Source organism: Schistocerca serialis, chromosome 4 (genome assembly GCF_023864345.2).
Source record: "Schistocerca serialis cubense isolate TAMUIC-IGC-003099 chromosome 4, iqSchSeri2.2, whole genome shotgun sequence".
In the NCBI taxonomy this organism is placed as follows: domain Eukaryota; kingdom Metazoa; phylum Arthropoda; class Insecta; order Orthoptera; family Acrididae; genus Schistocerca; species Schistocerca serialis.
The window spans coordinates 54,407,410-54,424,599 of NC_064641.1; the positions used below are offsets into that span (position 1 = coordinate 54,407,410).

The 17,190-nt window shown below is 45.2% G+C and overlaps 2 protein-coding genes across 2 annotated transcripts in view; both read right to left on the bottom strand.

Annotated features, from left to right (window-relative positions):
• LOC126474226 (SH3 and multiple ankyrin repeat domains protein 3) overlaps positions 1-6,919 on the bottom strand; it is a 147,900-nt gene extending 140,981 nt beyond the window's left edge. Inside the window, exon 1 of the mRNA XM_050101691.1 lies at positions 6,693-6,919. Within this exon, the coding sequence (XP_049957648.1) occupies positions 6,693-6,919 (227 nt within the window). The remainder of the gene's footprint in view (positions 1-6,692) is intronic.
• The window catches only part of LOC126474227 (uncharacterized), a 919,981-nt gene that overhangs the window by 14,196 nt on the left and 888,595 nt on the right, over positions 1-17,190 (bottom strand). The gene's annotated exons all lie outside the window — the stretch shown is intronic.

The following is a 17,190-nucleotide window of genomic DNA, read 5'->3' on the forward strand; positions in this document are numbered from 1 at the left end:
CAGGAAGTCGTTTCTGAAAGTATTTGTATGGTGTGCACCCACGTAAGGAAGTGAAACATGGACGATAAATAGTTTGGACGAGAAGAGAATAGAAGCTTTCGAAATGTGGTGCTACAGAAGAATGCTGAAGATTAGATGGGTAGATCACATAACTAATGAGGAGATATTCAATAGAATTGGAGAGAAGAGGAGTTTGTGGCACAACTTGACTAGAAGGAGGGATCGGATGGTAGGACATGTTCTGAGGCATCAAGGGATCACCAATTTAGTATTGGAGGGCAGCGTGGAGGGTAAAAATAGTAGAGGGAGACCAAGAGATGAATACACTAAGCAGATTCAGAAGGATGTAGGCTGCAGTACGTACTGGGAGATGAAGCAGCTTGCACAGGATAGAGTAGCATGGAGAGCTGCATCAAACCAGTCTCAGGACTGAAGACCACAACAACAACAACGGGTGAATGCTTACGAAACAAGGAAGAAAGAGCATACGAATCAAAGTGGCAGCGGTTATGCCGGCCCTTGGGAGAATTGGACTGACTCTGTCGTGTGCATCACGACACCTCCCCATGAGGCGGAGAACAAAAGGGTTTGCCACACGAAAAAGTAAAAACGAATATAGGCGCGGAAACATCGCGACAAACCAAATTACATCCTAGATGATAGGTTAACTGCCAGCAAAATTTCCTCATCAACATCGTTTGGTTGCAGATGACAAGCTACTTGTAGTAAATAATACACAAGTGATCCGGAAAATTCAAGCACACCAAGTGTATTAACAAAAAGAAACAAACTATTGTTTGAACTAAATATCCACATAATTTTGTAATCATTTAACAAAAGTGTTCACACTACAGAATAAATAAAACGGAAACCCACTGATGATGGCACAGTGGTGCTGAAACATGTTTTGGTACTGAGAAAAAACGGTGTTTTGCATAACTGGTGGACCTCACATCCTACAATTTTAACTGCAAACACAGTCAACACAAGGAGCTGCAAATCCAAATGATGAAAGATGGCGAGAAATACTGAAACGGCGGAAGTGTAATTCCTTAGAACAGCTGCAAGTGCGAAATAAAGACCGGGTGCAGTCACAAAAAAAGGAGCACCACAGAGGAATTATCCGAATTGGACGGAAATCCGTAGATCTGACGTACATTATTACAATTTCCGAAAAATTTGATGATTTATTCAATAGAAAGAGCTTTACAAATTGAGCATGTCAGTATCGCTTTGATCCACGTCTGGCCCTTATGTAAGGAATCATTCGGCTGTGCATTGATTGGGGATATCGTGCCACATTTTGTTCAATTGGCGCGTCAGATCTTCAAAATCCCTGGCTGGTTTAGGTATCCTGCCCAGAATGCCCTAACATTCTGGACTGAGAGAGATCGTGCGACCTTCCTGTCCAAGGCGGGGTTTGGCAAGTGGGAGTGGGCATTGCTGAAATGTAAGCCTACGATACTTTGCCATGAAGGAGAACAAAACGGGGCGTAGGATATCGTTGACGTGCTGCTGCGCTGTAAGGGTACCGCGGATGACAACTACAGGGGTCCTGCAACGAAAATATATGGCATGCCTGAACATGAGTTCTTGTTGTCGGGCCGTATGGCGGGTGACAGTCAGGTTGGTACCCCAATGATGAATCCGGAGCTCTGAGTACCTCTTTGGCGACTGCTCAGTCCTCTCCTCCTGACAACTCTCTAGGTGGACCGCTTCCTTTCTGACGCTGTGTTCGGCCACGGTTCGTCCATTCCTGCCAACACCGTCGAGTAGTGGTATCCCAGATCACGTAAGAAACAGATTGCCCGATCGCTTGGTCTAGCAGGCAACCATTGTCAGGGAACGGCCACCAGGCAGCGACAGCGTCACACACTTACTTGTGGCACCAACCACTAGATAGCACTCCGTTGTGAGAAATACAGGGCTATTACAAATGATTGAAGCGATTTCATAAATTCACTGTAGCTCCATTCATTGACATATGGTCACGACACACTACAGATACGTAGAAAAACTTAAAGTTTTGTTCGGCTGAAGCCGCGCTTCAGGTTTCTGCCGCCAGAGCGCTCGAGAGCGCTGTGAGACAAAATGGCGACAGGAGCCGAAATGCACTCACATCGTGCTTGAAATGCACTCACATCAGTCAGTCATAACAGTGCAACGACACTTCAGGACGAAGTTCAGCAAAGATCCACCAACTGCTAACTCCATTCGGCGATGGTATGCGCAGTTTAAAGCTTCTGGATGCCTCTGTAAGGGGAAATCGACGGGTCGGCCTACAGTGAGCGAAGAAACGGTTGAACGCGTGCGGGCAAGTTTCACGCGTAGCCCGCAGAAGTCGACGAATAAAGCAAGCAGGGAGCTAAACGTACCACAGCCGACGGTTTGGAAAATCTTACGGAAAAGGCTAAAGCAGAAGCCTTACCGTTTACAATTGCTACAAGCCCTGACACCCGATGACAAAGTCAAACGCTTTGAATTTTCGGCGCGGTTGCAACAGCTCATGGAAGAGGATGCGTTCAGTGCGAAACTTGTTTTCAGTGATGAAGCAACATTTTTTCTTAATGGTGAAGTGAACAGACACAATGTGCGAATCTGGGTGGTAGAGAATCCTCACGCATTCGTGCAGCAAATTCGCAATTCACCAAAAGTTAACGTGTTTTGTGCAATCTCACGGTTTAAAGTTTACGGCCCCTTTTTCTTCTGAGAAAAAAACGTTACAGGACACGTGTATCTGGACATGCTGGAAAACTGGCTCATGCCACAACTGGAGACCGACAGCGCCGACTTCATCTTTCAACAGGATGGTGCTCCACCGCACTTCCATCATGATGTTCGGCATTTCGTAAAGAGGAGATTGGAAAACCGATGGATCGGTCGTGGTGGAGATCATGATCAGCAATTCATGTCATGGCCTCCACGCTCTCCCGACTTAACCCCATGCGATTTCTTTCTGTGGGGTTATGTGAAAGATTCAGTGTTTAAACCTCCTCTACCAAGAAACGTGCCAGAACTGCGAGCTCGCATCAACGATGTTTTCGAACTCATTGATGGGGACATGCTGCGCCGAGTGTGGGAGGAACTTGATTATCGGCTTGATGTCTGCCGAATCACTAAAGGGGCACATATCGAACATTTGTGAATGCCTAAAAAATACTTTTTGAGTTTTTGTATGTGTGTGCAAAGCATTGTGAAAATATCTCAAATAATAAAGTTATTGTAGAGCTGTGAAATCGCTTCAATCATTTGTAATAACCCTGTATGTGGCAACATCGACCGAACGCGTGCAGCTTTCCACTGCCAAGCGTCTGTGAAGTACAGCTGTTTCTGACATACCGGTGGTAGTGGATCGAGTCGTCATGCCGAGTGCCTGCGAGTATATCAACTGTGGAAGGATTAGACGGACAAATCCTGAACTAAAAATGTTCAGATTTCCAGTCAAAGATAAAGAAAGGTTACAGAAGTGGATTTTAAATCAATGAATTAGTTACGAGTAAGAATTAATAAAGAGCCCTAAGCATTCGATCCTATCTAAATTTTGTCGATCTTATATTCTGATATAACGTGGCAGCCCTTCCTTTATTTTTTTTTTCGAAGATATCGTTGTTAAGTGCGTACATGAAATTATATTCGTTTACCACTAACAGTAATCAAATGCAAAATGTGGTTATACTTAAGAACGCTTACAGAAATACTTAGAAAGGAAGCAAAATCTGTTTCTTAAACTTATTTACAGTCTCAATATGAAAAATATATTGTCATTATAACTCACCTAATCCCTATACATACTCTATGCAAAATAAATAATTCTGTCGGTAATGTCAGGACGCGAAACCCACTGCTCGGTGCAGTATTTGTCAGTAAATTAACTGATTATATTTCAAAGACATTGAGAAGATTTTGAAAGCTTTATAGTGTTAACCTACACGTGGAGATCTCTTTTACCACCATAATCCGTATCAGAAGAGCTGCATAACAAAGAAAGGCGAGCGTAAAACCTATGCTACTGTAATACAGTCTGCAGTTCAAAAGTAACTCGCGAGAAATGTTTGTGTGTTACTTTTCATTTACTTCATTTCGCATATGATTGTGAGAAGTATCCCAACAGTAGAAATAAACTTTGTTTGTAGAATTACAGGAGCTAATCAACATTCTTCGATTGAAAACTCGGGAAAAATCACAGCCGATCATGAGCTACAGTCAGCTGTGTGAGGAATGCATTTCGCGCGCAGCGGTCTAGCCGAAAACAAATCAACCTAATTCACGTCACCGAAGATACAGCGTTGCCAATTCCGCGACATGGACAGGGCAGTTAGCATTGTAGCGTCGCCTGCGACATCTGTTGACCGACGGGAAAACTATTTTTACGGTTGCCTGTTCCGCCGTAAGGACGGTCAACCTGTTTCTTATGTGATCTGGGGTGGTATCGCTCCTACTCAAAGTCGAGCGATTACTCCAACCCGCTTCTTTGAGCCCGTCTACACGTCCTCTCTCAAATGGTGACATCTGCGTATATTGTTCACGCGTCTGTCCGCAAGGAACAGCTACTGTCCAACTGAGTGCACGGAATGAAATTCGCAGTGACTTTATAGCCTGCTATCGAAATGTTCTCTGTTTGCTATCCTTGCTGATACCGTATCTCAAAAATCCTTAGTATTACTAAACAACGTCATTGGAATAGGCCACAAACGCTTTCATCTTCCACCCAATTTAATCAAACTATATCACAATAGTATCTTAACTTCAATAGTAGGATAGGACTTACGAGTGTCATGCCTGCTATGGCCGTAAGAAGAGTGCAGCGGAACAAATGGTTCAAATGGCTCTAAGCACTATGGGACTTAACATCTGTGGTCATCAGTCCCCTAGAACTTAGAACTAATTAAACCTAACTAACCTAAGGACACCACACACATCCATGCCCGAGGCAGGATTCGAACCTGCGACCGTTGCAGTCGCGCGGTTCCGGACTGAGCGCCTAGAACCGCGAGACCACCGCGGCCGGCTGCAGCGGAACATGCTCCTACGTTCAGCAGGGGCATACAGGACAACACCTGGAGGGGCGCTTCTTGTGCTAATGGGGATGTCCACTGGACATTAAAATCCGCGAGCAGGCCGGCTGGTACTGGGCGAAGAAGGAGAATAGGGATAAGATTAGGGAGATACTTGGGGTTTACGCTGGGGATAAAAACGCGATTAAAAAGAGAGGGATCGAACTATGGCAGGAACAGTGGAACAACGGAGGATACGGCACGCAGAACCTATGAGCTGTTACCGAACATAGAGGAACGAGCAAAACATACATACTTCATGCCTACGAGAGGAATGCTGCACTTTCTTACTGGACTCGGACCCTACACAACATATCTATGTCGTTTTGGGAAGCAGGCTACACCCGCGTGCGATTGTGGTGCTGTGCAAGGCACCCCAGAACATGTGGTGTACGAGTGCCACCTCTTCGATGACGTAGCCAACGACCTACGACAACAACTTCCGAATAACGACACGTACCACCTACTAAGGCATGACAACACCTTCAATGTCTTGAACGAGCTAACAGACGAAATCTCGAAAACAGGCCTTAAGAACTTTCTAACGGACAACCATTAGTTAGTAAAAAATTACACCAACTCAGACTCCGTGCACCTTTCCTGTTCCGCCGGGCCGGGACTTGGCCAGCCGCTTCACGGCTGGAATCCGCCTTGCTCTGGACGGGGGGGGGGGGGGGGGGGGGGGGGGTGTACAAAAACCGGACAGGACCACGCACCAATTATGACACTAGATGTAAAAGTAGGTTAGATGTAGAAGGCTTTAAGGATAGACTGTAGCGATACCAAGTTACTGGCCAGCCCTGTGCCAGGGGCATGCCTACTGGGATTAGCTCAGTGGGCCAGGACAACATCCATCAGGTTTATAGAGCACTGTCACACCTGTAACGCTGCAGGTAGCGTAAGTTTCTTCGTAGATTATGTAGAATAAGGAACCACATAGCGGTAAGAACAGAATTAAGATTACCTGTAGTGTAGAATAGAGAGCTGCATTTTTTCTGTAAGATAATAGGACCCACTAATGTAGTTAGGTAGTGGGTTAATATGTATAATGTAATGAATTTGAATAAAGATCCTTGCTAGCTGCCGGTGATACTCTGCAGCGTCGTACATTCATCCGTCGGCCGCCAAAGTTTAAGGTTTTGCATTTTCCTTCGAATTCTGTATGAATATCAATTTGTGAAACTCCTTCGTGGTGCGTCTTCTTTCCTTATAGTGTAAATTAAATATTTTTATTGATAAGTGAAAATACAGAAGAACAGAAAAGCAACTGGTGCGAGCAGGTACCACGAAAGGAAGTCCAGGGGACTGCGAAGAAGGCTTTGCTATTATTGACCGACTCGTTGAGGAGATGTTGGATGGTCGATGAAGGTATGAGAGAATGGCCTTGATCTTACCATTTGAAAGGAACGGATTACATGATGATGTTAAAACCAGCAGCTGATGGGGCTAGGTCGTCTAAAAAGTGACAAAAGGGACCGCAAAAGTTTGGGACGCAGTCGAAAATGTTTAGTATTTTGATGAGAACTTGAAAGTGAGTCTCCATATTGTGTGGACTAGTGCGCGGGCTGTGTGATTTCTATTCTGCTGCCTCGCCCTGACTAACAATGGAGCCACTTAGAGCGCCTGCGCGCGCTATACAGTGCATCTCTTTGTGGCGGCGCGTTGACTTGAGCGCAGTTTCCGATGGAGGGCAGCCGACCGCCGCTGTATAATCGAAAGCTGACCGCCTGCGGCGACGCGACGTCTGAATTATGGAGGCTGTTCAGGCGGGCCACGAGTCGATAGGCGGCCGGCCCGCGGGTGCCTGCTGGGGTCGATGGGCCGCCATCTTGAATGACTGATGACTGCAATCCGAGCCGGCGCATGTCACCTCAGGCGCGCCGGACTCCGGCGTCCGTCAACGAAACAATGCCGTGCGGACAAATTCAGTCTCCAGCAATGTCAGAAAACTACACAACCTCCAACACATGTATTTATTCATTTGTCTCGGTGGAAAAACCCAAGCGTAATTAGAGGTTCATAGAGTTTTGGAGCTGTAACGCACGAACGTTCGACGATTCGGTACGATTATGGGGTTATTCGTGGATATATAAAAACTGACATCAAAATGAAGGAGGCATCAACAGAAGAGAAGAAGCACTTTTACGAGAAAGGAAATACGTATGAGAGATCATCTTTTTTATCATTGACAGTAAGTTTCATAGAAGTGATAGAATGTTGGTACTGAAAAGCCCAAATACAAGGTGCACCAGAATAACCCACAAAAGGTAACGATTGAGTGTCCCGCCAACAATACGGTCGTAGGAACCGGACAACCCAAGAACCTAAAAGTTAGCAGCGAAGGATGGAGGTGGAGATGAGATGACATTTCGACCTGCATTGTATGAAGATAGTGCAAGAGAAATACAAAAGTATCCGGCACTTAGGAGTATCGGGGAGTCTCCTGTTGTTAGGGAGGAGAGGGGTTCAAGTCTTCGTCTGGGTATCGGAATTCAGATTTAACTTGGTCTTCCTAAATCGATTAATGTGAATTACTGGGTGATACTTTTGAATAACTTTTATTAAGTTAATAACGAACTCGTTGTTGATGGCACGTCGAACCCTAATTTCTAGAAAAACGACGATTCGAAGTACAGGGTGTCCGAAAAGACTTTTCCTGATTACATAAATTGAAAGAAGTAAGATACAAATATGAAACTTGTGTCGAATTGTTTACAATCATCAAAGTTTTTTTTCTGTTTTAGGTTCGCAGTACGTAAGTAGTGGATGAGGTGCAGTGCCCAAGAAGCCATGTTACCCCATCAGGAGAAGGCACAGTGTGTCGTGTGGTACCATGAGACACGATCACCAACCACAGTGCAGAGACACTTCCAGACAACATTTGGAAGGATTCCACCTGATGTCAAGAGCATTAAAGCCTGGTATGAGAAGTCCAAGAACACAGGATCGGTTGCTGACCTTCCGAGGTCTGGTCGACCAAGAACCTCAGCAGACAGGGTGGAAGCTGTAAGGCAGTCTTTTCTGCGAAGTCCGAAGAAATCGGTGCGCAGGGCCTCACGTGAATTACAGATGCCAAAAAGCTCTCTCCATGACATTTTACACAAACGTTTATTATTTCGTGCATACAAAGTGCAAATCGTTCAGGCCTTGTTGCCCAATGACAGTACACGTCGATATGACTTTGCGGTCGAAATACTATCACGTATTGAGGACGATGATGGTTATCTCAGACGAACTGCCTTTTCCAACGAAGCGACCTTTTTTGTTAGTGGAATAGTGAATCGCCATAATGTGCGCATTTTGGGTTCACAACCCCCTGGCGAGGTCATGGAGTGCACCAGAGGCAGTCCAAAGGTGAATGTATGGTGCGCGCTATTGCACGATCGAATTATCGGGCCATTCTTCTTCGCTGAGGCTACCATCACATCTGCAGTGTATCTGGACATGTTGCAACTGTATGCTGTTCCTCAGCTGCTTCAGTATCACCCCGATGTCTTGTTTCAGCAAGACGGTGCACAGCCTCATTGGGGTTTGGATGTCCGTGCCTATCTCAATATGACCTTTCCTGGGCGATGGATTGGTCGTGATGGGCCAACGGTTTGGCCTCCACGCTCTCCTGACATAACCCCATTAGACTTCTTTTTATGGGGTTATCTCAAGGACGAGGTCTACCGAACAAGTGTACCAGATCTTGAAACCCTGCGGCAACGGATAACCACAGTCGTTGAATCTATCCCTCCAGTGATGTTGGCTAATGTGTGGACGGAAATTGAATATCGCCTAGATGTGCTATGTGCTACGAAGGGTGCTCATGTGGAAGTTTACTGATTTGTGGAAAAAAACTTTGATAGTTTGTAAACAACTAGACACCAGTTTCATATTCGTATCTTACTTCTAGCCTGAGTTATCAATTTATGTAATCAGGGAAAGACTTTTCGGACACCCTGTATATGGTGGTTCTTGCCCGTTGCGACTCCTGTTTCAAACCCTCCACACGTTACCAACATCATCAACAATTCTTCGGCTTTGACAGGCCTTACTGCAGTTACTCGGCAAGAATCGTAGAAATTGATCCGAAAGACGGTCACTCCCGTACGTTGCATGCTGAAGAAACGAAAACAAAGCGAATTTAAAAGAATATTGCATATTGAGGGAGATGTGCTTTTTACTTATTTTTAGCTGGACTTGGGTCAATACTTATGTCCCTAGATAACACATCCTACAAGGAACATCTCTTTTGTACTTCGTGTTTATCTCGTTCAGACACATTTGGACTGTTATTTCAGCTAATACATGTGTGTTATCGATTGTTTCCGTAGCAGAAAGTAATACAGTATCCAAATGTGTCGGTTGAGTTCCTATAATTCATCTGAAAACACTTATTATAGATCCCTCCACGATACTGAAAAATTATTCTCGCCGAAGTGCTGCACCATGGAGTCTACATTGGTCAAACTGTCGTTACAACTTGTGAATATAATTATTACATGGGAATAAATCCTCGTAATGCATTTATGAAATATCGACATGATCTGCGCGATTAACACTGTGGATTCTACAATTAAGTAATAAAGTGTACGAAGTCGAAAATGGCGACTTCGCGAAGATAAAAAAGCGAACTCGGCAGTAAAGGAAGGTGGAAAAAAATCTGCTGCTGTCTAAGAAATGGACGATAAAGCAAGGGAGATGCCAGAAGTGACTGCAGCAGTTGAAGACAGCTTTCGTCAGCAGATCTCTATTGTTCTAGTACTGATGAGGCGTTGATCGAAGATTTTCTTGAAACTGTACATCACTCTACTGAAGCTGAGGGGTGAAGGTGAAACATAAATGGGCCGCTGCCAAAACTGTATATCTCTTTCTTCATTAGTGCACCCAGAGAGCCGCGCGCGATTAGCCGAGCGGTCTAAGGCGCTGCAGTCATGGACTGTGCGGCTGGTCCTGGCGGAGGTTCGAGTCCTCCCTCGGGCATGGGTGTGTGTGTTTGTCCTAAGGATAATTTCGGTTAAGTAGTGTGTAAGCTTAGGGACTGATGACCTTGTCCGAAACGTCGGTTTTATCCATTTAGAGGCAGTTATTCTACAATATGATTCGGCTCCACATCCAGACAGCTTACAAGTAATACGAACAAGAAGACCACAGAGACTACTGGAAGTGGAAATGGAAATGAGCGTTTGGCGTCATTGGCCCGGAGGCCCCTTTCGGGACAGGTCCGGCCGCCTTGGTGCAGGTCTTATTACATTCGACGCCACATTGGGCGACCTGCGCGCCGGATGGGGATGAAATGATGATGAAGACAACACAACACCCAGTCCCTGAGCGGAGAAAATCTCCGACCCAGCCGGGAATCGAACCCGGGCCCGTAGGACGGCTTTTCCGTCACGCTGACCATTCAGCTATCGGGGCGGACACTACTGTAAGTTATCCCGCTAATCTCAATACTTCAATTGCAAAGACACAAAGAATTTGCCGCACTCTCAAATACAGCTGTTTGTTGAACAATGAAACACGCAACTGGAACCTGTAAAACAGTTCTATTCACTAACGACTTCACGTAATCTTGTAGAAGAAAATCCATACGAATAAGATCGGACGGTCGCACTGCCCCTAGAACATGATGTTCCTTCCAATCCAACTGCTCCGGCTTCTATTGTCCACGTGCTCATGTATATTAATATCGAAACGGGATGGTGCACCATCGTGTTCGAACCACATCCTCGTGTGGACAACAAGAGATACAGTGGCAAACAACAACAGAAATGTCGTACATTATAACTATGGAAACGTGTCACGAATTAGCACGACGAAACTGGATGGCAACAAATGAGGTACCGATACTACTTCACAATTCCATCCCACAAGCTGACGGACAATAGTTGCTGCTGGTCTGACACGAGCGTGGCACTCCACACAAAACTACTGCGGCAGTTGACTAGCATTACGGTTGACAGAGGCCTCAACCGTGAACAGTACTAACTGAAGGAAGTTCGGCATACAGCCCAGCTCTGTATAGTTCATTGACAGAACTGAGCTCTGGATATTGAAAATAATTTAGCCTCATTTCTTGCACGTTGTTTACGATAGGTGCGTAGCTGCCTTCCCGCGAATACTCGCCATGCAATAACCAATAATCTCTATTTTTGTTCGGCCTTTGCGGCACTATACCCTATTACACTACACATTAAACACACCTTTCTATAAACAGTAATATTCCATCTTCGACAACTGAAGATCGAATGTAAAATGAAGCGTGGCCTCGCCACACACGATTGTCTACTGGCTTTCAAGGCAGGGATATTAGAATACAGGGACATGCCGTTACGCCACAAAAGTGAAGCCAGTGCCCGCCATACTGATGAGCCTTAACGAAGTATCAGTACTGCAGCTGTGCTCTTAGATTTCACTTAAAAGGGAAATAAAACGTTCGGCTGTCTTCCCACGATGTACACCATGCTCGACGACTGAGAACTGGCGTAAAAAAATTAAATTTTTAATTGTATGATGATGAGTACTCATGCACAAAAATATATTGATTCAGAGTGCGTGCTCAAAACTGACTGTAAATTAAACGCATTAACGCTGAGAGGGTACGTTTAACGAAGGGCTTTAACGGAGAAACAGACTCCTAAGATCCATCAAAACATGCCCGAGGCATGCAGTCGTGCGGTTCCGGACTGAAGCGCCTAGAACCGCTCGGCTACCACGTCTGGCTAACAAGTTTCAACTGAAGCTGTGCTCGGCGTAGATGACGCCATATCCCCTTTATTATAACCTCCGTGTTTCAAGGTAGCGCCGCCAACGTTGATACGGCAGGCAATTGTTTGTTATGGAAACTCAGTTTACAAATATGGGCCTACATCTACATCTGCATTTATACTCCGCAAGCCACCCAACGGTGTGTGGCGGAGGGCACTTTACGGGCCACGGTCATTACCTCCCTTTTCTGTTCCAGTCGCGTATGGTTCGCGGGAAGAACAACTGTCTGAATGCCTCCGTACGCGCTCGAATCTCTCTTGTTTTACATTCGTGATCTCCTCGGAAGGTATAAGTAGGGGAAGCAATATGTTCGATACCTCATCCAGAAACGCACCCTCTCGAAACCTGGCGAGCAAGCTATACCGCGATGCAGAGCGCCTCTCTTGCAGAGTCTGCCACTTGAGTTTGCTAAACATCTCCGTAACGCTATCACACTTCCCAAATAACCCTGTGACGAAACGCGCCGTTCTTCTTTGGATCTTCTCTATCTACTCCGTCAACCCGATCTGGTACGGATCCCACACTGATGAGCAATACTCAAGTATAGGTCGAACGAGTGTTTTGTAAGCCACCTCCTTTGTTGATGGACTACATTTTCTAAGGACTCTCCCAATGAATCTCAACCTGGCACCCGTCTTACCAACAATTAATTTTATATGATCATTCCACTTCAAATCGTTCCGCACGCATACTGCAGCAGTGTTTGTTCCGCTATCATATAATCATACAATAAAGGATCTTTCTTTCTATGTATTCGCAATACATTACATTTGTCTATGTTAAGGGTCAGTTGCCACTCCCTGCACCAAGTGCCTATCCGCTGCAGATCTTCCTGCATTTCGCTACAATTTTCTAATGCTGCAACTTCTCTGTATACTACAGCATCATCCGTGAAAAGCCGCATGGAACTTCCGACGCTATCTACTAGGTCATTTATATATATTGTGAAAAGCAATGGTCCAATAACACTCCCTTGTGGCTCGCCAGAGGTTACTTTAACGTCTGTAGACGTCTCCCCACTGATAACAACATGTTGTGTTCTGTTTGCTAAAAACTCTTCAATCCAGCCATACAGCTGGTCTGATATTCCGTAGGCTCTTACTTTGTTTATCAGGCGACAGTGCGGAACTGTATCTAACGCCTTCCGGAAGTCAAGGAAAATAGCATCTACCTGGGAGCCTGTATCTAATAATTTCTGGCTCTCATGAAGAAATCAAGCGAGTTGGGTCTCACACGATCGCTGTTTCCGGAATCCATGTTGATTCCTACAGAGTAGATTTTGGGTTTCCAAAAACGACATGATACGCGAGCAAAAAAAATGTTCTAAAATTCTACAACAGATCGACGTCAGAGATATAGGTCTATAGTTTTGCGCATCTGCTCGACGACCCTTCTTGAAGACTGGGATTACCTGTGCTCTTTTCCAATCGCTGTTTCCGGAATCCATGTTGATTCCTACAGAGTAGATTCTGGGTTTCCAAAAACGACATGATACGCGAGCAAAAAGCATGTTCTAAAATTCTACAACAGATCGACGTTGGAGATATAGGTCTATAGTTTTGCGCACCCGCTCGACGACCCTTCTTGAAGACTGGGATTACCTGTGCTGTTTTCCAATCGCTGTTTCCGGAATCCATGTTGATTCCTACAGAGTAGATTCTGGGTTTCCAAAAAACGACATGATACGCGAGCAAAAAGCATGTTCTAAAATTCTACAACAGATCGACGTCAGAGATATAGGTCTATAGTTTTGCGCATCTGCTCGACGACCCTTCTTGAAGACTGGAATTACCTGTGCTCTTTTCCAATCATTTGGAACCTTCTGTTCCTCTAGAGACTTGAGGTACACGGCTGTTAGAAGGGGGGCAAGTTCTTTCGCGTACTCTGTGTAGAATCGAATTGGTATCCCGTCAGGTCCAGTGGACTTTCCTCTATTGAGTGATTCCAGTTGCTTTTCTATTCCTTGGACATTTATTTCGATGTCAGCCATTTTTTCGTTTGTGCGAGGATTTAGAGAAGGAACTGCAGTGCGGTCTTCCTCTGTGAAACAGCTTTGGAAAAAGGTGTTTAGTATTTCAGCTTTACGCGTGTCATCCTCTGTTTCAACGCCATCATCATCCCGGAGTGTCTGGATATGCTGTTTCGAGCCACTTACTGATTTAACGTAAGACCAGAACTTCCTAGGATTTTCTGTCAACTCGGTACATAGAATTTTACTTTCGAATGCACTGAACGCTTCACGCATAGCCCTCCTTACGCTAACTTTGACATCGTTTAGCTTCTGTTTGTCTGAGAGGTTTTGGCTGCGTTTACACTTGGAGTGAAGCTCTCTTTGCTTTCGCAGTAGTTTCCTAACTTTGTTGTTGAACCACGGTGGGTTTTTCCCGTCCCTCACAGTTTTACTCGGCACGTATCTGTCTAAAACGCATTTTACGATTGCCTTGAACTTTTTCCATAAACACTCAACATTGTCAGTGTCGGAACAGAAATTTTTGTTTTGATCTGTTAGGTAGTCTGAAATCTGCCTTCTATTACTCTTGCTAAACAGATAAATCTTCCTCCCTTTTTTTGTATTCCTATTAACTTCCATATTCAGGGATGCTGCAACGGCCTTGTGATCACTGATTCCCTGTTCTGTGCATACAGAGTCGAAAAGTTCGGGTCTGTTTGTCAGTAAGTCCAAGATGTTATCTCCACGAGTCGGTTCTCTGTTTAATTGCTCGAGGTAATTTTCGGATAGTGCACTCAGTATAATGTCACTCGATGCTCTGTCCCTACCACCCGTCCTAAACATTTGAGTGTCCCCGGCTATATCTGGTAAATTGAAATCTCCACCTAAGACTATAACATGCTGAGAAAATTTATGTGAAATGTATTCCAAATTTTCTCTCAGTTGTTCTGCCACTAATGTTGCTGAGTCGAGAGGTCGGTAAAAGGAGCCAACTATTAACCTAGCTCGGTTGTTGAGTGTAACCTCTACCCATAATAATTCACAAGCCTACTGAAGACGTCGAACTGCTTGCAACATTTATTTCCAACCATTCATCCCTTGTATCAAAATATTCAGTTTAGAGTCCGTCTGTATTATTTTGACCGTACAGGTTTTGGACACCTTATAGAATGGGAAGGAGAAAAATAATACTGTTTCACTGCGTAGCAAATGGTTCAAATGGCTGTGAGCACTATGGGATTTAACTTCTGAGGTCATCAGTCCCCTAGAACCTAGAACTACTTAAACCTAACTAACCTAAGGACGTCACACACATTCATGCCCGAGGCAGAGTTCGAACCTGCGACCGTAGCGGTCGCGCGGTTCCAGACTGTAGCGCCTAGAACCGCTCGGCCACTCCAGCACTGCGTAGCAGCCACAAGGCAACGTATGGAGGCTTGCCGAGCACAAGTGTACGTTTGGTGCCACGGAAAGGTGCTAAAAGAAATACTGATGCAGTGCAAAGAATAAACAAGGAATACACTTTATGGAAACACGAGAACAAAGGCTTTGTGACAGCACGGATGCAGCAGCAAGGGCAGACAAAGATTGGATTAAGTAAACCGTTTTTTTCCTCCGAGTACTGAGCCATGATCAGGTTATTGAAAGCAGTTTTTCTTCCTGCATAGATTGGTGGGTGTTAGAAATAATACTTATATTATTTCGATGCCGCTATCGGCAGGTTTCGACCACTTGATCTTTATTAAGTGCGTTGCGCTAGGATCAACGCGTATCTCGATGATCGACATTGTATGATGTCAGGGACGTATGGCTTTTGGGGGCTGTGGGTATGGTAAGCACGAAGGAAAAAAAGATGAGAGTGAAATAGAAGGAGGTGAAAGACGGCATAAAACGAACAGAAACGCTGGAGAGGAAAAAAAAGAAAAAGAAAGATTGGCTAGGTGCGACTAGAACTCGCGCTCTGAGGTTGTTGTTTGTTGTTTGTTTGTGGGAAGAGACCGAACAGCGAGGTCATCGGTCTCATCGGATTAGGGAAGGAAGTCGGCCGTGCCCTTTCAAAGGAACTATCCCAGCATTTGCCTGGAGCGATTTAGGGAAATCACGGAAAACCTAAATCAGGATGGCCGGACGCGGGATTGTTGCCTGGAGCGATTTAGGGAAATCACGGAAAACCTAAATCAGGATGGCCGGACGCGGGATTGAACCGCCGTCCTCCCGAATGCAAGTCCAGTGTGCTCGCGCTCTGAGGGTTTGAGGGTTCCGTACGAACTTAATTATGTCTATAGATAGTTCATCCATCCTGGGAAGCGGAAATCTCAGCAATTTTTGCCTATCATCGATATCTGTGCTGGCAAGATCTCGGTCTTCGGAATTCCAAAGCTCGTGGGAATGCTTTTTATCGTGTGATATAATTACAAATGAATAATTTTCGGATTTTTTTTCCCTTAACTGTACAGTAAAACCACACTTCTTTCCAAATTTCATAACTCTATGTAAATGGAGAATACCCCAAAGGTTTTGATGAGTGAGTTTGTGAATATCAGAATATGTGACGTAAATGCCCGTAGCTTTTGACTGCACTGACTTAGAAGCCTAAGTATTTTACAGAGCCTAAGTATTTTACAGCGCCAAGGGACCGTAGGCCTTAACACGAGACACAAATTTGAGCTTGATACGTCCAAACGTCCTTGAGAAAAAAGGGTCTTAACTGACAGACAGACGGACGGACAGATAACAAATGAAAATAATTTTTTTCTTGTGATATAATTATAAATTATCAATTTTCGGATTTTTTCCTTTACTTGTACCGTATACACATGATTATTGCCACGTTTCATGATTCCAGGTCAACGGGAAATATCAAAATATTTGAAATAAATATCCATATATTCTGACGCCGTTGACTTGGAAGCGTACATGTTTTACGTCGCCATGGGACCGTACACCTTAATATGTGACACAGATTTCAACTAGATACCTCCACCGGCTCCTGAGAAATATGAGTCTGAACATTCGGACAGACAGATAGACAGAAGGACAAGAAAGCTCTCCTACGCGGGTACGGTTTTTACCGTGTGAGGCGCGGAGCCCCTAAGAGGATGATGTCCAGTGACGAAGTGCGTAGTTTACTGGAGAGAGTTTGTGCAGCAGTATCCTTGAGGCCTCTGGCGTGTTTGCGGGCAGGAAGCCGCTACTTGTGTCAGCCGCTGTACGCGAATTGCGACACCAACGCGACGCAGCGCTGCGAAACGCCGCCAAACGGTTCGGCCTGCCGCGGTCGCACGCCAGTTGCGCGGTCGTAAATAACGCACTCCACACTCTCCCAACGCCCCAGCAGTTCCCAGCGAGCTCACCAGCTCACCTACTCTGGATCTGCTCCCACGGTTTCGCTTTCCACACACACTGGGACGCGCTCGCTCCCTAATCCTCTAC